Here is a 23778-nt window from a genome sequence, read left to right on the forward strand (position 1 = left end):
ACTAAAAAGGCAAATGCCATTCTGCTTGTTCAAAAGATTGCAATCCCATTGGGCGGGCTGGCGACACCACCCTTAACCTACCGCTCTTGTTAGCGCGTACAAGACAGCACTCCGTGGTTTGCTAAACTTACATAAATGGGCATGCTGGTGAAGAAAAAGGTCCATCGCTTCTTCTCCGCACACGCCTCGCTCAGCCGCTTCAGGCTGAACAGCTCCCCGATCGGCATGCCCCAGCCCGGCAACAGCCACTCGTGCAGCACGTGCTCGTGCTTCGGAAACGGCAGCGCCTCGAGCGCCGGCTGGTCGCCCGCCACGGCCGCGAAGCCGCGGTCCCACAGCCAGCGCAGCGTCTCGCGCGAGCTCTCCAGGCCGATCGAGTCGGGCGCGTAGTCCTTGGTCAGCGCGGCGCGCGCCTCGGCGGCCATCCGGTCGTAGGACTCGGTGAAGCCGGTGCGGATGAACAGGATGTCGCCTGGAAGGAAGGCGGCGATGCCCTGGCTGGCGGCGACCTCGTCGAGGACGGCGGCGGTGATGGCGTGGCTGCTGTGCACGTCGACTTTGCGGTCCTGGCGCTCGGCCCAGGCGGCCCAGTCGAGGAGCACGCCACGGCCGACGATGCCTCCGGTTTCCACCCAGGCTTGCCAGGGGAAAGGTTCATCAGCGCATAACTACGGGGAGCGCCAGCTTGGGACGACGACGTACCGTGGGTGCCCATCTCGTCCGTGGTCATGATCTGCTCCTGCGTGGTGCCGTTGTAGAAGCGCCCGTCGGCGCTGCCGTAGTGCCGGAAGCCGTCCCACTGCGTGCTCGACTGCGTGTTGAAGGTGACGACGTCGTCGTTGACGGGCCGCGGCGGCCACTTGTGCACGATTTGGTGGTGGAAGGGCTGCCGGCCAAAGGCGGGCGGCTGCATGCTGTCGAGGGGCCAGTCGGTCGGGACGCGGGTGCCGTCGCGGATCTCGGCGGCGGCGGCGGCGGCGATGCGCGCGGGGGTGAGGAGGTTGAGGGTGCCGAGCTGATCGGAGGCGCCGTAGAGGCCCCAGGCATTGCCGGGGGGGCCGTCGGCGCGGAGCGGGAGGGAGTCAAAGGACGGCCGGGAGTGGGACATGGTTCGGTGGGGCGTTATCCGTGGTTCTACGGAAGTGAGGTGGTTTTTGCGTTAAAGTAAAACGGTCTACGGATGGGATGAAATGGTGATGATGATGATGATGATGATGATGATGATGACAATGATGGAACTGGAACCTGCAGAGGTGCATCGGTCCGTCGAGATGGCGTTTAAAAGAGGGGGAGCGACGTCGGATGCGGAGGTGCGGAGGTGCGGAGGTGCATCTTGTATAACCGCGGATCGGTGATCGGTGGTACGAGCCGTTACTAGGTAGTGGCCTGGCCTGGCCTGGGATAAAGTTCCTAATCTGGGGTAGGCAGGCTGTTGGTAAAAAAGCCCCAACTGTTGTTATTCGTGATACAGGTGTTGGTTATGGTTTATAAGTTGGCAGATCTGTGATTCTCGAGTGTATTTCTCGCAGCAAGTTTCGGCAAGAAAGGTGACTCGGGGATTTTCCGTAAATAGCAGATGCAGAACATTAATTGACAGCAATTCTTCCTCTCCAGATTGTGACTAGGTTAGTTAGGCTCTAATATATCCGGGAATACGGACAGCCTTGTCCAAGCCCCGCCACTTGGCTGGGTCAAAGTCGCGATTGGTGTGTCGATGCAACGAATTGAAAGATCCGTGGCCGGGAGGCTGGCTCTTGTTAAATGCATGTATGCTTTTTAACAAATGACTGTCCTGGTTCCAACCTCGATCCTTGTCGACATTCGGAGTCACAAACATGTCACCTTGGCATGTCTCTCCTGGTTTGCTCCGTCTCACCTGATGAGAGGGGGGAGGAAGACAGCAGCTTGGGGTTTTTTCAGCCCAGCATTTGTGAAACGCTTCTTTGGTTGGTTGATGGACTTTTCCCAGTGCCGAATCGAGTACAGCTTCCGTGTCCCGTGCCCGCAAGTCAAGGCAGGCATCTCGTCATTGTTTAACCCCGCCGAGTGATGACCCAGGTTGCTTGTGATGGATCGACAACTACCTCACCATCTCGTCCCATCTAATGGCAGAATGGATATTATTTAACGGATATTGCAGGATGACTTGCAGGTCAGGATATGCTGAAAATTGGTGCAACTCGCATCTACTGCCGAATCGGGCAAAGGTTCGATGGGAATCCCGAGGGAGGCGCATGGTTTAGCTAGGCATGTAAGTGATGGCAGGATCAAAGTTGAATTGATTCACGGGTCCTTTTATTTAAAGAAATAGATATGGTTTTTTTCTTTTTAAAAAGATAATAACCCCCACCAACATCCGTTTGCCTACCTGGTACTCGAGGCAGCTGCAAACCACAACCATACCAACCGCCAGCTGGCAGCCACCCGCAGTTTGCAAACGCCCTCTGAACCAATCAGCCAGCCAGCCAGCCAGTCCGCGACAACTTGGACTTGGCCTTCACATCACCAGCAACCCTGCGAGCTCTGCCATTCGGCCTCCGTCATTCTTTTTTCTTTTCTTTTTCTTTCTTTCTCTCTTTCTTTTCTACTTTCCCTTTTATTTTCTCATCTCCCACCCTGCGGTTACCCCAGTCGTTCCTTTACTGTACGGGTTTTGCATCTTTCGCATTGTTGAGTTATCCAGCCCGCGCTTGGCCTCCTCGTTCGTTTTATTGTTTGAGCCGTCTTGGTAAGCGTCTTCCAACTCTACCCCTTCGTCGCATCCAATTGTCGCAATTGCAGCGGTATTGTCATCATGTACTCGATTCTCCTTCGAAGACCATTCAACGTCGTTGCCTTTGCGCTCGTGGAAGGGTGGTGTTGGCGTCCATTGGCAACCTGATGGCGCATGCAAACGATCACTCAATCGAGGAATGAACACTTGGAATTGAACTTTTGCTTATCATTAATCCACTTAGATTCCACTCTCCAATCTCTTGTCGCCTCGCTACAACGTCGTTCTTCGAAGCTGTGCTTGAAAGGCACCATGGCCCAACGTACCGAGAGCAAGGCAACACTAGAAATCGCTTCTCCTCGTCCCATTTCCCCTCATTCTCCTGCATTTTCCTCCATCCATTCCTTCCCGACGCCCCATGAGCCGAATCACATCGGCGTCCCGGATAGTGGCCGTCGCGCCTGGCTGGTTGTCCTGGGTGGCTTTCTCAACTTTACAGCTTCATTTGGTGAGTTTACCACTCGCAAGGCGAAATTTGACTAACAACTCGCCAAGGTCTACTCAACTCTTTTGGAACTTTTGAAACAAGGTACGAACACGAAATGGGTTTGCGGACTTCTACCGTCACTTGGATCGGCAGCGTGCAGGTGCGTCTGCAACAATGTCCCCGACCAGGTCTACCTACTAGCCGTCGACTCACACTCTACAGATGTTTGTTCTTTTTCTTAGCGGGATTATTATTGGCCCTGCATTTGACAAATGGGGTGCTCGAAAGCTCATGCTCTCCGGAACCTTTCTCTGCCTCATCGCCTTCCTTGCTTGCAGCTTTGCCAAAGAGTTTTACCAGCTGCTCCTCGCCCAAGGATTCCTGTTCGGCCTAGGCTGTGCACTGCTGTGAGGACCACGCGACTCTACCCCCAACCTCGATATTAATCCCATGCTAGATTCTACCCCACTACGAGTGCCGTCTCGGAATGGTTTGACAAGAATCGCGGTCTCGCCCTCGGCCTGGTCGTTTCTGGAGCCTCCGCGGGTGGGATCCTTTGGCCCATGGCCTTGAATCAACTGTTCATACGGCTGGGCACCTCCTGGACGCATCGGGTCGCTGCAACCGTTTCCGTGCCTCTGACGCTCATTTCCTGCATTTTGGTCAGGGAGCGCAAGGATGTTGCCGGACATGACACAGCCGGACACGAAATTAAGGCTTCGCAGAGATCCATCTCCAAGGCAATTTGCGACTTGCGGTTCCTGGGCCTCAGCATTGCACTACTTTTCATTGACTGTGGAATGATGGTACCTTTCTTTTACATACCCCAGTACGCCAATGATCAGAGTGTGGAGCTCACAATGGCCAACAACTTACTTGCCATCTCCTACGTCGCGTCGCTGTTTGGCCGCATCGTCACTGGATGGGTTGGCGATCACATTGGCAGGTAAGATACATAGAAGTTTTTGTTACATTGTCAAACTCTGAGAATCAAGCTGACTTTTAAAGGCTCAACATGCTTCTGTTGATATCCACCTTGACCAGTGTTGCAACGTTGTCTTTTGTTTGGGCTACGACAGAGCCTACACTTATTCTCTTTTCTCTCTTGTTTGGCTTTTCGTCTGGTGGCATTGTGCCTCTTGGTTCGGCTTGTGTGGCACAGACAACTCCAGACATGGGGCATCTTGGACTTCGCATCGGGGCCATGATGGCCATTTGTTCCATCGGTACGCTTGCTGGTGGCCCGGCCACTGGAGCGATCAAGGACGCAACGGGAGGTTGGTCGGGGGTGTTCATATTTTGTGCCGCCGTCACTTTGCTCGGTACCGGTATCTTGTTTATTGTCAGGGTAGTTTCTAATAAGCGCTTTGTATTCTAGATGTCGGATGTCGGGTAGTTATGTCTTGCCTCGGGTCATGCGCGGGAAGAAGGATTGATGGGGCACGCTACGACTTTGTATGAATTAATGTATTGAATGATGAAAATTAGCTTGAACTCGCTGCGCAATATTTGCATGCGTCACCAGGAAGGGGAACGCCGTGGTACATTCTGGCAGTGTTTCTGCATCTCGGATGACTGCCTGACATCCATCCAGAGTATATCTCGTCCGTCCAAGGAGTCGCCTTGGACTGGCCCGCGGAGCGGTGCAGCAAGAGAAAGGCAGGTGCACCTGAGTTGACTTCCCTCATTCTTTCAGCAATCAAGTTTTTTTTTCAAGCAATGCACCACTCACCGACAAGGTAGCTGGGAGTCTTGCAAGCGTTGCCTTGCCCTTGTCCTTGCTTTTGTTCCAGTCTTGGATGCGTTCGCAGTCTTGTTTTTGGGCCGTTTGCCGCTGCATCAGGCCATGATACAGTCGTTGCCAGCTCTTCGATCCCTGAATGGCAATTCGCTGCCACGAGAGCAGCAGCAGAAGCAGCCAAGCCTGATCAACACTTGCTGCACCCCGTTATCCATCCTTCACCAATATGGCATCAGCAGACTCCCCCATCGACGACCTCGCGGCTCACCTCAGGACGCTGCACATCCCGACGAGTACCCCAGCCACGGAGAGTGTCGTTGCAGCCGCCAGCGGGCTGCCCTTTTTACCCCGCGGTAGGTTAGAAAGGGCTGACATCCCACGATACCTCTTTCGAATCTCTTCCAGCAATTCAAAAGGGATCACCACTTCAGACATTGCCCAAAGCTTGAGCGCGGGGAGGGGCGATCCCGAAGCGACAACGTGCATCTTCGACATGGACGTGGCGGTCGCCACGGACATGCTGCAGAGGCACCTTACTTGGAAACGCGCGAAGGGGTCCGAGGCGTGGAACCTGGTTTCGTGGACCAGCTCCCTGCCATACGCGCTCGCAAACGCCTTTTACCGGCGCGCACGCGACCGCGAGGACTTTGAGGACATTGAGCTATACGTCCTCGACACCTCGCTGTTCCCAAAGGACGTCTTCATCTGCGACCTGGATCTCATCAGCTTCTTTGTGAACGATGACGCTAAGCTGGTCCGTCTCTGGTGCCTGCGTCATTGCGGGCGCGGTGAGGGATGCAGCGGCTCCTACTACTTTGGCGAGTACCTATCGTAGGGCGCACTGCCGCTCACCGGACTATGCGCAAGAGATTCGGTGGGCGACATGATGGAGAACGGCCTGATGGACTTGCATCCGCTATTCCGCGATGAGTTTGCGAACTGGACCGAGGTGACGGAGGACTGGGTCAAGGCGACGGTTCAGATGCGCGAGCCGGTTTACCAGCCGCACGACAGCACCACCGACGGGCGCGCGGACGAGGTGGACGAGGTGGACGGGCTAGGCATGAGCCGCATCGGCGAGCTGTTCGGCCCGCGCTTTCGCGGGCCTGTGGCGCTGGCGTTTCTGTCGCTGGCGCCGCGCCGTGCCAGCGCCGTGGCAGTGCTGGACAACTTTACCAAGCTTGGCAAACCATGGGGTACGTAGGCTGTCCATCTTGTGCTTCTTGTCAAGGGAAGAGCATGCGGTGAAAGATGCATGGGCTGACGGTCCGAAACAGACCCCAAGAGCGAAAACTGCACGGATCTGGCAAGGAACGTTAACCCCGACAACAGGGTGCCGGAGGTGGCCGAGTTTGTGCAGAACTTCAACCTCGTTCACGCAGGCTTTTACGAGACTCAGGTCCAGAGTAAGTTTCCTACATCTTTCCATTTTCCTAGCAATTCATCACCTCTACGCCTCTTGCTGCGTTTTGGGCCGTGCTGATCCGCGTTTCCCGCGCCTGTAGAATCCCTCGTGGAAGCACGCGAGGCACTCGCTTGGCCCGGGGCCTCATCTTGTCGGCGAAGAACGCGCAGCAGCAGATCCCACAAGACCCCTTCCAGTCTTTGCGGCGGATTAACTAACTTCAGAAGGCCAACAAGTCGCTCAACGCGGCGGTGACCAACCTAGCCATCTGTGCGATAGTCTGACACTCGCCGACAACGACGACGACGACGACGACGAAGATGGCGATGACGAGGGCGGAGATGCGCTGGTAGGTGCCGTGGCAGGAGGGGCTACATCCGTATCTTTGTTTTATACTTCACGGATGCCTTGATAGGCTTCACTGAATATGATTGCCCATTTCTTTCCTCTGGTTCCCAGTTTCGTCTCCAGTCGACACCGGACACATTCTTGCAACACGACAATTCGGCCGGGAATGAATTATGTTGCGCAATCTATGATATAGACTTTTATTAGACAACAAGATTTATTGGCGGCAAAGATGCGATTCAAAGGCCGATGCTGCTGCTGGTGCTGCTGGTGATGATTGGGGAAGGAGAGGTCACAAAGGTCGAGACGGGAAACCAACAGTGCATTTTCGAAGCGAATGGTTGACCGCCGTATGAGAAACAAGTGCATTTCATATTATTTCGTATCCCGGAAAGACCTGCAAGTAAATGAGAAACTACTTTCCTCTTCTCCCGCGTTTGCTACTAACAGCTAGCTATTTTCTAGCGAATTCTTAAATGCGAGCGGGAGAGCCGCGCACTAAAGCAAAAGCAACAAGTTGAGAATACGAAGTTACCGGAAGAGATTTAGAGTAAGAAACACGATTTTTGGTGGAATAAAAATGAATATAAATTAACGTTAAAGAAATATTAAAGAAAAAGATTGTACAGTAGATAATTAAACCACAATACCCAGCGCATTGTCTAAGCATGAAACAATCTGCGGCCCGGTTAAGCCACTTGTCGAGAGACATATCAGCGCATCGCCGGCAGCATACGGTCCAAGTGCGACCGTGCAGAGCGGGATGTCAACCACCAGCTGGGCAGCGTTGTCAGTAGCGAGGTTGGAACAGGCCGCGGGCAGCGCTCTCGGGCACTGCGCCTGAAGCGCGGTCGTGAGGCAGTTGAGGACGTTGGAGCCCACGGAGCTGATAGAGATGTCGGTCGTCACGAGACACTGCGCCGCGTTGCCGATGCCGAACGCTCCGAGAGCGGTGACGCAGAGAGGGATCTGGGTCAGGAGCGCAAGGCCGTTGGTGGTCCCGATGCTCTGGCACGCGGAGGGCAGCGCCACGGAGCAGCTCGGCGCGGTGGTGCTCGTCGGCGTGCAGAATGCGGCGCCGCTGGTCGGCGTGGGAGCCTGCAGGCCGAGCGCGGTCTCCAGGCAGGTGACGATGCCGGTGCCGGTGGTGGAGCTGGTGATGGAGGACGTGGCGAGGCAGGTGAGGGCGGTGCCGACGGCGAAGGGGCCGAGGGCGGTCACGCAGAGGGCGGCGTCGGGGATGAGCGCGAGGCCGGACTCGGTGGACAGCTTGGTGCACGCGGATGGCAGCGTGGTGATGCAGCGGCTCTTGAGGGAGTTGAGGACGCAGTTGACGACGTCGGAGCCCTTGGTGGTGAAGCCGATGGCGGTCGTGGCCAGGCAGGTGGCGGTGTTTCCGACGGCGTACGGTCCGAGAGCGAGGGTGCATCCGGCGAGAGCGGGCACGATCGCCAGGCCATTGAGGCTACCGATGGCTGCGCAGGCGGCGGGGACAGCGGTCACACATGCAGACGGGGCTGGGCCGGTGGTGGTGGGGATACAGCTAGTAGAGCTCGTCGTTGTGGTAGTGGTGGTGGTTGTGGTAGTTGGCGATGTGGTAGTCGACGAGCTGCTGGAAGTGGTAGAGCTGGAAGAAGAGGTCGAGCTCGTGCTGGAAGCGGTAGAGCTTGTAGTGTCTGTTGACGAGCCAGTTGAGCTTGGAGTGGAAGAGGTTGTGGTATCCGTCGACGAGCTGGTCGAGCTGGCGGTAGAGGTTGTGGAATCCGTTGACGAGCTGGTATCGGTAGACGTGGCGGAGCTTGTGGCGTCCGTCGACGAGCTGGGCTCGCTGGACGTGGTCGAGCTCGTAGTGTCTGTTGAGGAGCTCGTCTCACTAGAAGTGGTAGAGCTCGTAGAGTCAGTAGTCGAGCTCGTTGCACTAGAAGTGGTGGAGCTGGTAGAATCCGTGGCCGAGCTGGTATCACTAGAAGTGGTGGAGCTCGTAGTGTCTGTCGTCGTTGCACTAGAAGTGGGAGAGCTGGTGGAATCCGTGGTCGAGCTGGTATCACTAGAAGTAGTAGAGCTCGTAGCATCTGTCGAAGAGCTCGTTGCACTGGAAGCGGTAGGGCTCGTGGTGTCCGTCGACGAGCTCGTGGTGTCAGTCAACGAGGTCGCCGCAGCGGAAGTGGTGGAGCTCGTGGTCGCCGCGGTTGATACGGGCGTCGTGTTTATCGACGACGTAGGGCATCCTCCGCTACCATCTCCGAGGCCGATGGCCGTTTGCAGGCACGACAGGACGTTCAAGGGATCAGTGATGGCCGTGGTGAGACACGTGGCGGCAGCGTTGATGGCGAAGGGGCCAAGGGCCGTGGTGCAGGCGGCAACATCGCCAGGGAGGTTGACGGCAGGGGCGGTAGGGATGTCAAGACAAGCCTGAGGCAGCGAGGTGATGCAGACCGAGGTGATGGCCTGGTTGAGACAGGCGACGATGTCGGCACCAATGGTCGTGAAGGTGATGGTGGTGGCCAGGCATGCTGCGGTCTGAGTGGTGCCAAGACCGGCGAGAGTGGCGGCGCAGAGGGGGACCAGGGGAATCAGAGTGAGGCCATTGGCAGAGCTGAGAGCAGCACATGGCGCGGGGAGTCCCGTGGCACAGACTGGCGCCTGGGTGGTTGGTACGCAGCTGCTGCTCGTGGTGGTAGAAGTAGTAGTAGTAGGAGTGGTAGTGGTTGTAGTCCCGGTGTTGGTGATGGTTGTGAGAGTGCTGCTGCTCTGGCTAGTGGAAGACTCAGTTGAACTGCTGGTCTCACTAGTGGAAGACCCTGTAGAGGAAGCTCCGGTGGAGGAGCTCGTGTCACTAGTGGATGTTGCGCTCGACGTGTTGGTCTCACTACTGGAAGTGTCACTACTGGAAGTCCCTGTTGAGGAAGTTTCCGTCGTAGACGTGGCCGCAGTCGAGGTGCTAGTGTCAGTGGTGGACGCTCCTGTCGAGGTGCTGGTCTCACTGCTAGAAGTTCCCGTCGAGGACGTTGCCTCTGTCGAGCTGCTACTGTCACTAGTAGTGGATGAACCCGTCGAGGTGTTGGTCTCACTGGTGGACGTTGCTCCGGTTGAAGTGTTGGTCTCACTAGAGGATGCATCCGTTGACGTGTTGGTCTCAGACGTAGTAGCGCTGGCACTAGACGACGACGTATCAGTCGCGGTGCTAGCCGGCGTCGTCACGATGGTCGACGAGGCCGGAGCCGACGTGCAAATCTGCTGAGCCGGGTCTCCCAGTCCAATGCTCGATCGCAGACACGTCAGGATGGACAGGGGGTTTTGGATGGTCTGCTGGAGACAGTTGAGAGCCGCACCAACGGCAAACGGGCCGAGGGCTGCGGTGCAAGCAACGACATCCTGCGGCACCTGGGTGATGGGATCGGTTCCGATGGCGAGACACGCGGACGGAAGCTGGGAGATGCAAATGCTTGGCGTGGCTGCGTTGAGGCAAGCGACAAGGTTCGCTCCGGAGGTGGTCAAGGTGATGCTGGCAGACAGGCACGTCGCGATATCTCCGACGGTAGCATAGGCACCGAGGGCAGTGGTGCAGAGAGGAACCAGAGGAACAAGCGCAAGCCCGCTGACACTGCCGAGCGCCTGGCAGGCCTGAGGTAGGGTCGTGGCACAGACAGTTGGCAGAGCAGTGACACAGCTCGTGGTAGAGGTGGCAGTCGTAGTGGTCGACTGGTCACTGCTGGGAGCTGTGGTGGTCGACTGGTCGCTGCTAGTGGCTGCAGTAGTCGACTGGTCACTGCTGGTAGCTGAAGTAGTCCCAGTAGAGCTTCCAGTACCAGAGGTAGTGGCAGTAGAGCTACCAGTGTCGGTGGCAGTGGAAGAGGCAGTGCCAGTAGAGCTTCCAGTGTCGGTGGCAGAGGTGGAAGAGCTTCCCGTGTCAGTGGCAGAGGTGGAAGAGGCACTGCCAGTAGAGCTTCCAGTATCAGTGGCGGTCGAGCTGCCAGTGTTAGTGGCAGTCGAGCTGCCAGTGTCGGTGGCAGAGGAGCTTCCAGTGTCAGTGCCAGTAGACGAGGCAGTGTCAGTGCCAGTAGACGAGGCAGTGTCAGTGCCAGTAGACGAGGCAGTGTCAGTAGAGCTTCCAGTACCGGTGACAGAGGAGCTGCCAGTGTCAGTAGCGGTGGAAGAGGCACTGCCAGTAGAGCTTCCAGTATCAGTGGCGGTCGAGCTGCCAGTGTTAGTGGCAGTTGAGCTTCCAGTACCAGTGGCAGAGGAGCTTCCGGTATCAGTGGCGGTCGAGCTGCCAGTGTCAGTGCCAGAGGAGCTTCCAGTCTCAGTGCCAGAGGTAGAAGAGGCAGAGCCTGTGGATGACGTAGTCTCCGTGGATGTGGCAGTTACCCCCGTAGAGCTTCCAGTGTCCGTCCCAGATGCGGAGGTGGCAGTAGTCTCGGTTGAGCTCCCAGTGTTGGTGCCAGAGGTGTTGGTGCCGGAAGTTGACTGAGTCGAGCCCCCAGTGTTGGTGGCAGTCGTCTCGGTTGAGCTTCCAGTGTCGGTGCCGGAAGTTGACTCAGTCGAGCCTCCAGTGCTAGATGGGCCGCCAGTGGACTGGCTCCCACTGTTGGTGTCGGTTGGTGACCCGGTAGAGCTTCCGCTGTTGGTGCCGGAAGTTGATTGACTAGAGCCTCCGGTGCCTGTGCTAGATGGACCGCCAGTTGACTGACCTCCAGTGTTGGTGCCAGATGTCGTCTGAGTAGAACCTCCAGTGGCCGTGTTGGATGGGCCACCAGTGGACTGGCTTCCGGTGTTGGTGCCGGAAGGTGACTGACTAGAGCCTCCTGTGGCACTGCCAGATGGGCTGCTGGTGGACTGGCTTCCAGGACAAATTGTGCTGATGAATCACAGAAGTGATTAGTAAAGCTTCGTCAACATGAAAAGATCAAGACAGCTTACATGGTATTCGTCGCGGCGTTGTTAGTAGCAATTGTGACTACAGTGTCGATGACTCCCGGTGCGCCAGTTACGGTTGCCACAACGTTGGGAGCCAAGGTGATAGGACCATCGGTAGAGAAGTAGCCCGAGATACGGATAGGCTGCTGCACAACAGTCTCTGTCGGAGCGAGGCCAACCGTCAAGGTGCCAAAGGGGCAATAGTCTGAGCACGCTGCATCTTGACGCTTCCGAAGCGCCGAGAGCAGCGTGAGGCCCAGAGCCTTGGGGACCATGATGGGGGAGAGAAAAAGAATGTGACGAGGAAGGCTTCTGCAGAGCTGTTTTCCTCCTTGGATGAAGACACGAGTTGAGATGAATCTCTTCACTGGATGGTACGAGTGTTTATAGTCGGCAAGGAGAGCCCCAGTTGCAACAACTGCCAGGAGGAGGGAGAGAGGCTCGGCATGGCCGCAGGAACACGGTTGTGAATTGAGTTCAAGCCAAAAAGATTTATTTACGCCTCTTGACTCAGCTGGTAACATTGTCAAATCTATTTTAAATTTCCAATAACTTATCTCATTCCGGCGAGGACGATGGAGAGGGTAGGCGAGTCGTGGTGGCGGCTTGCCGGCTGGGTCTGCTAGGATGGTTCCAGACTCTCCCGCCCACATCCTCGGCTACTAGTCTCCCCTGGCTGCCTGGATCAGCTCAAATCTACGATATGTCTGAATCTGGTTATTGTGTTTATTTACCATATTTCGTGGAAAAAAGGCGCTCGATTTGAGTTTACGCGTCCTCTTCGACAGCCCACCCACACCGTCAATGTCTCAGAGGACTCTTGGCATCTAGACCGCAACCCATGAAGAAATCAATAATCCACAGACGACTCAAAACATACAAGCTCTATCTATTAACTTTCGGAGCGTTTTGGGACGAGCTAGGATGCAGCTGGCTGTCACGGACAGAGCGAGCTAGTCATGTCCTTGTGGCACGGTGAGGCTTGAGCAAAAAACATCTTGCCATCCCGTATAAGAGTCTTTAGCAGCCCATCATTCCACTGTAACTCGCCTTGCACCCACCATTGTACTTTTTTTTTCCCAAGTTTCTTCACTCTTTTCATCGCCATGCGCGTTCCAGCTACCACCGCAGCGCTTTCGCTGCTTTTCAGCGCTGGCTATCTTTCTCTCGTTGACGGTTGTCCAACGACTGAGACAGTCACGCTTTCAACTGTCACAAGTACCACCACGCTTCCTACCCAGACAGTTACGGGAGCGCCTGCGCCTACGGGTACCGGAACCAACCCTGGAGGCAATGGCAACAACCCCGGCGGCAATGGCAACAGCCCCGGGGGTAATGGCAACAACCCCGGGGGTAATGGCAACAACCCCGGTGGCAACGGCAACAACCCCGGAGGCAACGGCAACAATCCCGGAGGCAACGGGGTCAATCCCGGAGGCAACGGCAACAACCCTGGTGGTAACACCGGCGGTAACACTGGAGTAGATTGCCACGTTTGCCAGACCGGAAACAATCCCGGAGGCGATAATGGCAATGGCTCCGGTAATGGCAATGGCAATGGCAATGGCAATGGCAATGGCAATGGCAATGGCAATGGCAATGGCAATGGCAATGGCAATGGCAATGGCAATGGCAATGGCAATGGCAATGGCAATGGCAATTGGAATGGCAATGGCAATGGCAATGGCAATGGCAATGGCAATGGCAATGGCAATGGCAATGGCAATGGCAATGGCAATGGCAATGGCAATGGCAATGGCAATGGCAATGGCAATGGCAATGGCAACGGAACTGGTTCCGGCAATGGCTCTGGAAACGGTTCTGGCAATGGAACTGGCAATGGCAATGGCAATGGCTCTGGAAACGGTTCTGGAAATGGAACTGGCAATGGCAATGGCAATGGCAATGGCTCTGGAAACGGTTCTGGAAATGGTTCAGGCAATGGTTCAGGCAATGGTTCAGGCAATGGTTCAGGCAATGGTTCTGGCAATGGCTCAGGCAATGGTTCTGGCAATGGCTCAGGCAACGGCTCTGGCAACGGCTCTGGCTCAGGCAATGGCTCTGGAAACGGCTCAGGAAACGGCTCAGGATCCGGGGCGACTTCTCCGTCTGCCTCTGGTTCTGGTTCGGGCAGTGGTGTCCCTACCGTTACTGGTTCGGGCGGCGTCCCCGTGGTTACCGGCAGCGCAGCACGCCATCAAACCGCAGGCCTCTACTGCGTGCCACTGGCGCTGGCCGTCGCCACTTTGTTCTTCTCCTTGTAATACCTTTGTTTCTTTTATTAGCTTAATTTATTTAATTTTTTCCTTGTTAATGTCAAGTTTTTTTCTTTGTCCTGAATAGTTAGTCGAAACTCTGTTTTCAGTGTTGTCATGTGCATTGTGTGCTGGAATCACCGATCTTGTGGCTTACATTGTCTTGTCTCGGTGAGCTTGGCTGTAAATGGAAGTATTGCGCGGTGACAACGGTGAGCGACTCAAAAGCTAGACGCCACGCTCGAGCGAATCTAGGCGAACTTGGGGCTATGAGAACTATAATAAGCCTCGCAACCAAGCCACTGTACGATTTCCAGTGGAGAAAGATCCATTGTCGCCCTGTATTTGGTTGTGGACTGTGGGGGCAGCGCCGGCCCGCAAGCCAGTGTGGTGTTGGCAGCTGTGCAAATGAATGAGCCTCAGCCTTCTGTACATACTGTACATAGCCTTGACCAAAAATGCCTCCGTCATTTGTACTCGGGGCCTGGGGTTGGCGGGCACACGTGCTGAATGAGCTGGAGAAAAAAAATGGAGCAAGTCCGTTCCTAGCTTATGGCATGCCCGGCCGAAAGGGTTTTTTTATCGGACTAGTTATAGCCAAGTGCCCCAAGTCCATGCATTCATGAAGGAAAAAAAAAGAAAAAAAGCCCACTCATGCCCGCTCTTTCGCCCTGCGCACGGCCTTACCCTATACCCCTGCATTACATGTCATCGTCGGCCAGCCTGGCATGCCGTTTATGCTGACCTAAAGAGGCTTGGCTTGCCTTGTGATATGCAGGAACAGTCTGCTAGTTCCCACGCTAACTAGTTCCTCTCCCCCCTGTCCAAGCGCAGAGCTTACTTACTTATCCTCCCCGGTTCCTAACTCGGCAAGACGCGAAACCGGCACGACAGACCACGCTGCTGGTAAACTTTAACCCCAGTCTGGTAGCCGCAACGACTCGTTTAGCTCAACAAAGGCTGCTCCTTGCGGAACCGTCTTTTCCGGCCGATCAGGGTCGAGAGTGACAGATCAGATATCGCTGCTCAGCTTTTCAGCTTCCGTGGTACGACGACCCCGCCAACGCTGCGTCCCGCTCCCTGCCAAGTCCCCAGGTTTCTCTCCCCCAGTTCGTCCTGTCCAGAGGAAACAAAACATGATAAAGTTGCTCACAATTTCTGTTTTCAGACATGATACACATTCCATGAAAAGCAGGGCAAAATGATGAGAGCTGATTAATTAATCGGTGACGATTTATGGAGCATTCCATTGTTCAAATTGTCAGTGTGAATGCCTTCCTTTGTCTAGACCTCGCAACATCCCCGCGCCAGGGACTGGACTCGACCCGGACTGTCCGACTCTCATCTCGTATTATTGACGAATGCAATCTATCGATTGCACTTTTTTCTCTAGTACTACAGGAAACACTAGTGCTACAGGAAACAGCTGGTAACGAGCACGCTGCGAGCGCCTCCGCGTTGGGCCGACCGAGACTAGCAAAGTTAAAAAATCTGGCCTGCCAGCTCCCAAAATTGCATTTCGCATCAAAACGCCATCGCACGATCGTGATAGGTGATAGCGCCCAAAGAGTCACGGCCTCATCCTGATGCGGCCAAAATCATGCTCGTTCATCCGAGACCCCTGGTCTTGCGAGAAAACAAGAGTCCGTCCGTAGTCGCCCGATGTTTTTGGACGACTGTCTGTGCTCTCGGCCCTGTTCACTCTTTGCGTTCACGAGACGAAGGAGAGGAAGCAAAACGAGAAAAAAGCCTCAGCCGGATAGGTCAAGTGCTGGTGTACCGAGCAGCATCGTATGACGGTCGACTTCCGGCGCCGGCCAGTACGAAGGAGAGCAGCCAGCTGCGTTCGCTCAGGAATTTCAGCCTCATTCAGCCGGGCTTGATCAACAGAGGCTCGCGTCGCGGCACTCAACAAAGCATAAGCTTTACCGAGGAGGAATGCTTTTTCCCAACACGGACGGTTAAGATGAAGTCGTAACGGGACTGGAGGAGCAGCAGTCTTTGCGTCATCACCGTGGTTGAGCACTCAACCCACGCCGAGGCTGTGCCTACGGAGCGCGTTTCCCAACACGGACCGGTTAAGATGAAGAAGTGGCATCGGGAATGGAGAAACAGCAGACTTTGAGTAATCATAACGATTCAGCTGCGAATCACCTGCTGATCAACCTGTCAGGGCAGGTCCCCGATTTCCCAGATGCATCCTCGAGTGATCACCGTGATTCATCAACCTGTCAGGACAGGTTCCCGAATCCCCGGGTGCAGCCTTGGGTGATCACCATGGTTCAAGTACGGATCACCCACTGATCAACCTGTCTGTAGAGGCTCCCGAGATTCCGCGGATGCATGCTCGAACCATGAATGAGCGGCGGATCACCCGGATCCCCCACTGATCAACCTGTTTGGAGAGGTGCCACCGATTCCCCGCCGGGGCACTGTCCTGAACAAGGGTGGGCAGTGGACCTTGCGAGGTCGCGTTAGAAAACGTAATACTAGTACTAATTTTATCCTCATTACTGTAATATTGGTAGTCTTAGCACCGAAATCGGCAAAGGTGCGTTTGAATGAGACGGATTCGTGCTCATGAATGCCGTCTCTACGCTCACCGTGTCCTGATCACCCTTGCTTCTAGGCGCAAGAGGGAGGTACGGATCCACAGCCATCATAAAGGCTACTTGGGTATTCTCACAACAAGTAGGGCGGGTAAAGAAAGACGGTTAAGATGGAAATGTTTGGTCCTTTGTTAGTTGCCGTTCGGTCTATGAGATGCATGCTATGAGTACAGAAACTATATACAAACAAGTGAGAAAAAAAAGACACCGTCCCGATGCAGATGCGTAGGCTCACCACAAGCCGACGAAAGAATGGACAAGAAAAGAAAAAGAAAAAGAAAAGGTACAGGGTAAGAACGCTGCTTCACCCTTGCCCTTCGATTTCGAGGAGCTCGTACCCGGCAGACGATAGCGTCTTCATCTCCACAAGCAGATGAAAGAAGAGACAAAATAAAAAGAGGAAGAAAAGGTACAGGGTAGGGGCAATGTTTCACTCTTCCATTTCCAGGAGTTCGTACCCGGCAGACGAGGGCTTTCTGCCGCGCTGCCGTCCTCTCCGGCACTGCACGACGCCGGCGACGAGCAGCACGCAGCCGACGACCATGCCCCCCGCGGCGCCCACGACCAGCAGGTTGCCCAGGAGCAGCACCAGCCAGCGACTCGGCGCCTCAACCTCCGCCGACGTCCCCAGCGTGGTGCCGCCGACGTCCACCGCCAGCACCCGCAGCTCGCCGTACCTCCTCCTCCGCGTCGCCTCGCCTTGGAGCAGGATCTCCGTCTCGAAGCGCACCTTGGGCACCTCGAGCACGTCCTCAAACTCCCCATCGCCGCCCCGCACTCGTCCCTGCAGCCGCCAGGCGGCCACCTCGGTCGCGCCGTTCCAGCTGACGTACACGCCGCGCCCGACGACGGCCACGCTCGGCGGCCACGGCGGCCGGCCGACCCACGTGCCCCGGTACGCGCGGTACGAGCTGAGCGGCTGGAAGGAGAAGAGCGCGGCGGGCGCGAAGCGCGCGTCGCAGAGGACCTCGCCGTCCGGCGCGAACTCGGTAAAGGCGGCGCTGCTGCCCCAGCCGACGAACACGTTGCCCTCGCCCTCGTCGCTGGGCGACGGAGGCAGGACCTGCGCGTTGCCCTGGGAAAAGGCCATGATCCGCTGCGGGTGCCGGTACGCGGTGACGAGGGTGACGTTCATGGTGGAAAAGTCGGCGCGCAGGCGGAGGCCGCGCGACTCGGTGCGCGGGGCGGCGCGCGGGTCGTACGCGTTGTTGTCGAGCAGCGTGATGGTGGTGCCGTCGGGCTGCAGGCGGGCGTCGTGCTGCCACGCGAAGAGGAGGCGCGTGCCGAGGGGCACCGCGTCGAACTGGTTCAGGTCGCCGCCCATGTGCCAGAGGGGCGCGCCGCTCGTGCCGTTGATGTACGTGAGGGACGACGTGTGCCGGCCGGAGACGAGGTAGTTGCCGCGCGGGTCCTTTTGCACGCTGTTGATGTGGTAGTAGTCGAACGCGGCGTCGGGCCGGTTGCCGCAGCCGAGGAAGGCGCGTTTCGGGTCGTCGCTGCAGCCGGCGAGCGGCTTCTTGGAGGCGCTGAGGGGGATGTGGTCGGAGGCGTTCCACTGGAACAGCACCGCGCCGGTTTCGAGGTCGATTTCTTGGAAGACGCCGTCGAGCATGTAGCCCTGCGCCGGACCGCCGATCGCGGACAGGTCAGCCGGGATGGGGTTGTAGATGGTGACGAGTGCGGTTCCGTTGGGGGTGAGCTCGAACTCGTGCATGTCCCCGAATTCGAAGCCGGGCGCCGATACATTGTGTCGAATCGTGTAAGTGTCGTCCATCTACAGCAAAAAAACATGTTAGCTCCCCTGGCACAAGCCGATCCACACTAACTCGACGTTGGTGGCGCTGCCGAGATTGCGACGCCCTCTCTCATCGCCGCCGCCTCGTGGGGTGATTAGGCCTAAGGGGGTGTGGTGGCGTACCAGATACCAAGAACCTTGCTTGCCGCCGCCGTCGGGGGCGCCGGCCCAAAACGTCAGAAACTTCTGGCCCCTGTGCTCCTGGACGCGGAAGTCGTGCACCTCGTCGGCGAAGCGCGGCTGGCGCCAGACGAGCTCGCCGGCGTGGTCGAGGATGACGGCGCCGGGCTCGGTGCCGGAGCCGCGGGTGGCGAGGAAGAGCTGCTCGCGGCTGCAGCGGCGCTCGTCGCGGACGACGAAGCGCACGTCGACGGAGGCGTGGTCGAAGGAGCGGTAGCGGCGCATCGGCGCCATGCCCGAGGCGCCCATGTCGACCCAGGACCAGTCGCTGCGCCAGTGCACCCGGCTGAGCGTCGGCGAGTAGGTCCGGCTCAGTAGGAGGAGGGTGGTGACGGCGAGGGCCGGCGCGAGGAGGAGCAGGAGGAACCGCTTGCGCAGCAGGCACAGCAGCGGCGCGAGCATCATGGTGAGACTGGGGAGTCGTCCGACGCAGAACGCATCATGCAACGGGCAAACGGGCGCTGGGGAAGAGTCGAGCGCCGTGGTGATGTAGGAGGATGAGAAGCCTGCGAGGAGGCGCGGGTTCGCATCGAGCTGATTACGTAGGTTTGCGTTTCGGATTCCCACGTCTCCTGTTGGAGCAATCAAAAGATGGAGGTGTCAGAACAAGGTTTGCGCTGCTGACTGGAGTTGCCCAGGATTAGTGGGTTGGGCTGAGCATACCGTAGACCACGGTCAGCATCGCCTCGCCCAGGGTACCAAACAAGCAATTTTGAACTGGGTAATTAATTAGCCAAGGGGTTTGCTGTTAATTCAATTGTTGTGAATTAGGCAACAGTAATACAGAGACTTAAGAGAGAAATGTGCTGTTCGGTAGCCGATCTAGGGCCAATTGGGACTGAACGTGTGCAACTGCCAGTGTATCCCGTCACTTGTTACAAAGCGCACAAGCCAAAATTGCCCTTATAGAATGAAAAGTGCATACCCACTCCCTTAAGAAATTGAGACCTAATCACAAAGCGAAAGACGTTCATCATTTTCTATAACTTCCTGGCCATTCTAGGCTTGCAATGTGGCCTCTCCAACGCTATGGTGATGGTCGCGGTCGGTTGTCGCGGAATAGCTGCTGTGGTTGTAGGGTAACGTTACTGGTTGAATACGTTTAGTAGGTACAATTTAGGGTCGGCGACATCACTATCTTTCTTATAAGTTAGCCAGAATGTCTTCGCAAATCTTCTAAAATACGTTTATAAATTCAGAACATGTATCCCTAAATTGCTCCTTTTGATATAGCTGACAACATATCTATGCAATGAATTTGTCGGAACTAAAACTTCACCTAGACTTCTTGGCAGGCGTATCTAGCTACCAACTCGACACATTGCTGTAACGAGAGCCTTAGAAATCAGTCAATGCTTGGAAGAAAAAAAGCGAAAAATCAAGCGCGGCTGCCAAAAAAAAAAAGTGTTCGCTCGACAAAATGGAAGCAAAAAAACGTGATCCCGCCCGGGCTCGAACCGGGGACCTTCTCGGTATGCCATAACCAACTAGACCACGGGATCATGGTTGGTTTTTATTGTTGAACGGCGCTCGCTTATTCAGTGCTCTGAATGTAGCGCAGAAAATTATCGCATTTACGAGGTAGTCCAAATGCAATGGAGGGCAAATTGCTTCGGCCGCGATGCATGGCAGCACGCAGCACTGTTTACGGGAAAATCTACCAAAGACATGTTAACGGATGATCTTGTATTTTTGTGCATCCAGTGGCAAACGCATGGCCGTGGCAGCCACATCGTTGGTATGTTTGTGGCGACGATTAGCAGATATAAGTTGATGTTTGTCGAGTGCTGCTCATTTCTTTGCCAAGCTCTACTCCTCTTACACCTATTTTTTCACTGTTTTGCATTCTGTTACCAAAACAGAAACTTAGAGACGCTCCCCAAGCCTCCTGTCTTCTGCCAGCAGCAGTAGCACAAGATGTATTATTACTGTTGGCTTGCTATTTTCAGCTACTCATTGATTTCCTACCGCCAACGAATACCTAACTTTACAGGTAATTCCCAACTAATTATGAAGATCCCTAGTAAACCCATCAATCAATCTGCAGGCCGGGAATTTCCCCAACAGTCAGGTACTAAAAAACCCTGTTCAAAGGCGTACAACCCTCCACTGGATTTCTCGAAAGCTGCTATCCTATCCAAGCATTTTTGATGATTTTGTTCGCGACCCAGCTGATGTCTAGGCGCTGGTTGCCACCTTTTTATATCAATTGAGGCACAATTAGTCGGCAGCTGGGCCACACTCACGACCATCAATAGTCCTAGCATAGGCTGTTCTGATACCGGCTAGCTCGTATAGGAGCACAGCCCGGCAAGTAAAGACGGAAGGCCATGTATCTGCCAGTGATCGACAGCGCGTCTTTGGGACCAAGGAATAATGCATTCGAAAATATGACGGTTCCGAGAATAAGGTGTCCGACAACTCCGATTGAAACGAGCCAGAAAAGACCGATCGAGACCTGCGACTCATCATGCATCTTGACGTCAATATATGGCTGAGATATACACAGCGTCGTATCCGTGTGCCATAATCGTTGAATCCATCTATGGGAAAATAGTTGCTGCTTTAGACTTCGGCAGGACTGTTTTGACGGTAGGGGCGTACTGCCATTCTCGTCGTCATGAAATCGCCGATCCGCCCGAGGGTACATGCAGCAAACGCCGACAAGGTGAACAGGCATGAGAAGGACGGTCCATATCGTCGGCCCTATAGGCATATCTGTCCACATGGCCACAACAGTCCGGAGGCCTATCTGCCAGGTGAGCAGGCCGATGTTAACAATGGAGCACATGGCAAGGATATATTGCAGAGCCCAAACAACTGGTCGCATCATTGCAGGGGGCTGGAGTTGCGCCAACCTGTGCTTTTAGAGCTTCAAAAGCCCCAGCGGATCCCAAGCTTCGAATGCCCTACTACCAAGGTATATGTAGGAACTACTGAGCCCTAGGAGCATTACTAGGATAGGCCGCCTCCCGATGACAGCCAGCGCAGAGAATTCTTCGCAGCTACCGCTAAGAAGAGATATAACCGTAAGTATGACACCAAGAATGACTTGCGCTCCTATCATGACCGCTTTGAGATATTCGGAGGAGTTGTTCAGAAGACACTCGACAACCGGCTGCGCTCCGCCAGCATTAGTGCCTCCTCCTCCTCGCCAGTCAACCTTGTCCATATCTATCACACCCGTTCAGTAGTTTCCAAGCTGCGTGGAGCAGTTATCGCTCAAAATGTCACTCCATATATAAGCATACTAAGGAAACCAGTGCTGGAACTGGTTCGTGTATCGAGCAGTTTTGTTGAATCCAGAAGCTTAGGCGTAATCGGAGGCGGCGGCTAATGAGCCGAGAAATAACAAGCGGCCTAGCGACGTTACTAAAGAAAGAGATGGTTTCATGCCACGGTTAACCATAATGGCGATTGTGATGGAAATACAGAAGATACGTGGCAGAGCCATGGTGGTCTAGTCTCAGAATCAAGGCAAGGAAACTATGATGATAGTAAACTGGAGAGACACGCCCGTCTTTAAGTACAGACGTCCTTAGATAGAAGACGGGAGGGGCCAATTCAGTAATGGGCAATCCGTCTCGCTGCGAATATACGAAAAGCTACAGACTGGCCATACGTCGCCTCTAGGGCACTTAAGGAAGCATGTTAGCAGATTCGACAAGATCCTGCACTATTAAGACGGCATCAAACAAGCTCCCGTTGATGTGCAGTACATAATACATAGCCTTAATAAGCAGAAGATGCGAGTAGCAAGTATTAGCAAGGCTCACTGTCAACGGCCATGTGCTTGAATCCTTAGAGGACGTTCCTACGTACCGAGTAGAACGGGTAAGCTTCGCCTCCTACAAGGCTTCAAGTTATTATTGTGCTTCTCGATCCACATTCGGAGCCAGAACAAACGAATCTCGGCGGGACAAACCAGGGCCCTCGTGCCTTGCCTACCCTGTTTCTGAACAAAGGATACAGTTTCCTAGTTGAAAAACGATGCGGCACGGGTATACAAAACCTTGGACAACACTTGGTACATAGCCCAAGTCTTCATATTTTGTGAAGCGTGTCCGTTCTGATACTGAGCCCGACAGTTCTTGTCCTCTGACGAATACTCAAATGCCTTGTGCACTGTCGCAGCGTCTCCAAAGGGCTCGCAAGGTGTTGTCGACATTTCTCTTGGCCATACTTGGCGCTACATTCGTCTCCGCGTCAATACTGGACAGCGAGGAGCCTGTTGTGCCCGATTTCGTCCTGAAATATGGTATGATACAGTCGAACTGGAAACATGTTGCAGCTTTCTGTTGTTTAGAAGCTAACTTCAGCTCTATTTCGATAGCTCCTTTGGTCTGGTTGCACTCCGAGGATCCGTTCCGACCGTCCGACCTCGTGAAGCACTTGGAAAACACTACACCGATGATGAACGGAAAACCAGTCGAAAATCCGTCGCAGGTGAGCATGGACAACCTCGAGCAGCTGAGCGGGGACGGCGACGCGAAAGTTGCCCTCACTTCGAAACAAGATGTCACCAAGTTACCCGAGTGGCTGTACGGGGAAGAGCCTGACGCTCGTGGAAATCTACCGAACGCGACGGTTTTGGGTGTTGTGTTTGTGACAGGAATGGTGGTAGGCGGGCGGTACTTGGCGAGGCGACACAACCAAAACAAAAATAGGCGGCGATATGCGCCATTGCCCGTTGAACATGTTCCACTAATAATGGAGGTTTCAAACGGGCATGATGGATCGTATAGTCCGCTTGAAGACAGTCGACGATAGGATGAAGTGACTACAGTAGAAACGCAGTTTTTGGGTGGATACAATGAGACATTGGGGAAGTGCATCTGGATGACAATGCTATGCTATTGGGCAGAAATGTGCTCTGCAGTGATAATCTGCGGCCTAAAAATGCCACTAAAATGAAAATACAGGGTCTGTTCTATTTTTGGCTTTGCCCGCAAATAGCTCGCCGGTTATAAGGCAAGGCAAGGCAGACTTGGCCGTTGATTCCACACTATGCCACGACTTTGCTCTAATTTTATTTTTCATCATCATTTTGCCGCTGTGAATCATGTTGTGAAATGATGACGGATTAGCCAAGTTGGACGAAATGGATAAGCCCACTCACTGCACCACGCAGCCTCAGTAACGTTAAACCCACAAGGCTTGCTCACTACCTACAATCATAATGTAGACAAACAAGCTACCAATCCAAAATCTCACCAAGAGCCGAGCTAGTAGTCTCTGAAAAGCCAATTGAAGACCGTTTGGAGCGTAGGGCAAGGCTCCAGCAGTATGGCGAGGCGCACCTAAAGTCTATTTCGAGAGCCTCGCCTT

General features: G+C 54.9%; 6 protein-coding genes across 6 annotated transcripts; 3 read left to right on the forward strand and 3 right to left on the reverse strand.

The window, feature by feature from the left end:
* Positions 1 to 29: 29 nt before the first annotated feature.
* Positions 30 to 1108, reverse strand: ISF_06981 (hypothetical protein; the record flags this gene model as incomplete). Its single annotated transcript, XM_018850585.1, has 3 exons — positions 30 to 77; positions 132 to 637; positions 703 to 1108. The coding sequence occupies 3 exons, from the start codon at positions 1106 to 1108 to the stop codon at positions 30 to 32; spliced, it is 960 nt and encodes a 319-aa protein (XP_018702230.1).
* Positions 1109 to 3315: 2207 nt separating this feature from the next.
* On the forward strand, positions 3316 to 4150 carry ISF_06982 (Major facilitator superfamily domain, general substrate transporter; the record flags this gene model as incomplete). Its single annotated transcript, XM_018850586.1, has 3 exons — positions 3316 to 3360; positions 3423 to 3607; positions 3658 to 4150. 3 exons carry the CDS (start codon positions 3316 to 3318, stop codon positions 4148 to 4150), a joined length of 723 nt encoding a protein of 240 aa, XP_018702231.1.
* A 1017-nt stretch (positions 4151 to 5167) lies between these two features.
* Positions 5168 to 7243, forward strand: ISF_06983 (hypothetical protein; the record flags this gene model as incomplete). The annotated part of the gene is made up of 6 exons (XM_018850587.1): positions 5168 to 5294; positions 5373 to 5695; positions 5777 to 6137; positions 6219 to 6347; positions 6571 to 6695; positions 7160 to 7243. 6 exons carry the CDS (start codon positions 5168 to 5170, stop codon positions 7241 to 7243), a joined length of 1149 nt encoding a protein of 382 aa, XP_018702232.1.
* Positions 7244 to 7330: 87 nt separating this feature from the next.
* ISF_06984 (hypothetical protein) lies at positions 7331 to 11886 on the reverse strand (the record flags this gene model as incomplete). Its single annotated transcript, XM_018850588.1, has 2 exons — positions 7331 to 11552; positions 11615 to 11886. The coding sequence occupies 2 exons, from the start codon at positions 11884 to 11886 to the stop codon at positions 7331 to 7333; spliced, it is 4494 nt and encodes a 1497-aa protein (XP_018702233.1).
* Positions 11887 to 12717: 831 nt separating this feature from the next.
* Positions 12718 to 13875, forward strand: ISF_06985 (hypothetical protein; the record flags this gene model as incomplete). Its single annotated transcript, XM_018850589.1, has 1 exon — positions 12718 to 13875. The coding sequence occupies one exon, from the start codon at positions 12718 to 12720 to the stop codon at positions 13873 to 13875; it is 1158 nt and encodes a 385-aa protein (XP_018702234.1).
* Positions 13876 to 16905: 3030 nt separating this feature from the next.
* Positions 16906 to 18855, reverse strand: ISF_06986 (Arylsulfotransferase; the record flags this gene model as incomplete). Its single annotated transcript, XM_018850590.1, has 2 exons — positions 16906 to 18249; positions 18394 to 18855. The coding sequence occupies 2 exons, from the start codon at positions 18853 to 18855 to the stop codon at positions 16906 to 16908; spliced, it is 1806 nt and encodes a 601-aa protein (XP_018702235.1).
* Positions 18856 to 23778: the final 4923 nt, after the last annotated feature.

Source organism: Cordyceps fumosorosea (genome assembly GCF_001636725.1).
Source record: "Cordyceps fumosorosea ARSEF 2679 chromosome Unknown scaffold_19, whole genome shotgun sequence".
Classification (NCBI taxonomy): domain Eukaryota; kingdom Fungi; phylum Ascomycota; class Sordariomycetes; order Hypocreales; family Cordycipitaceae; genus Cordyceps; species Cordyceps fumosorosea.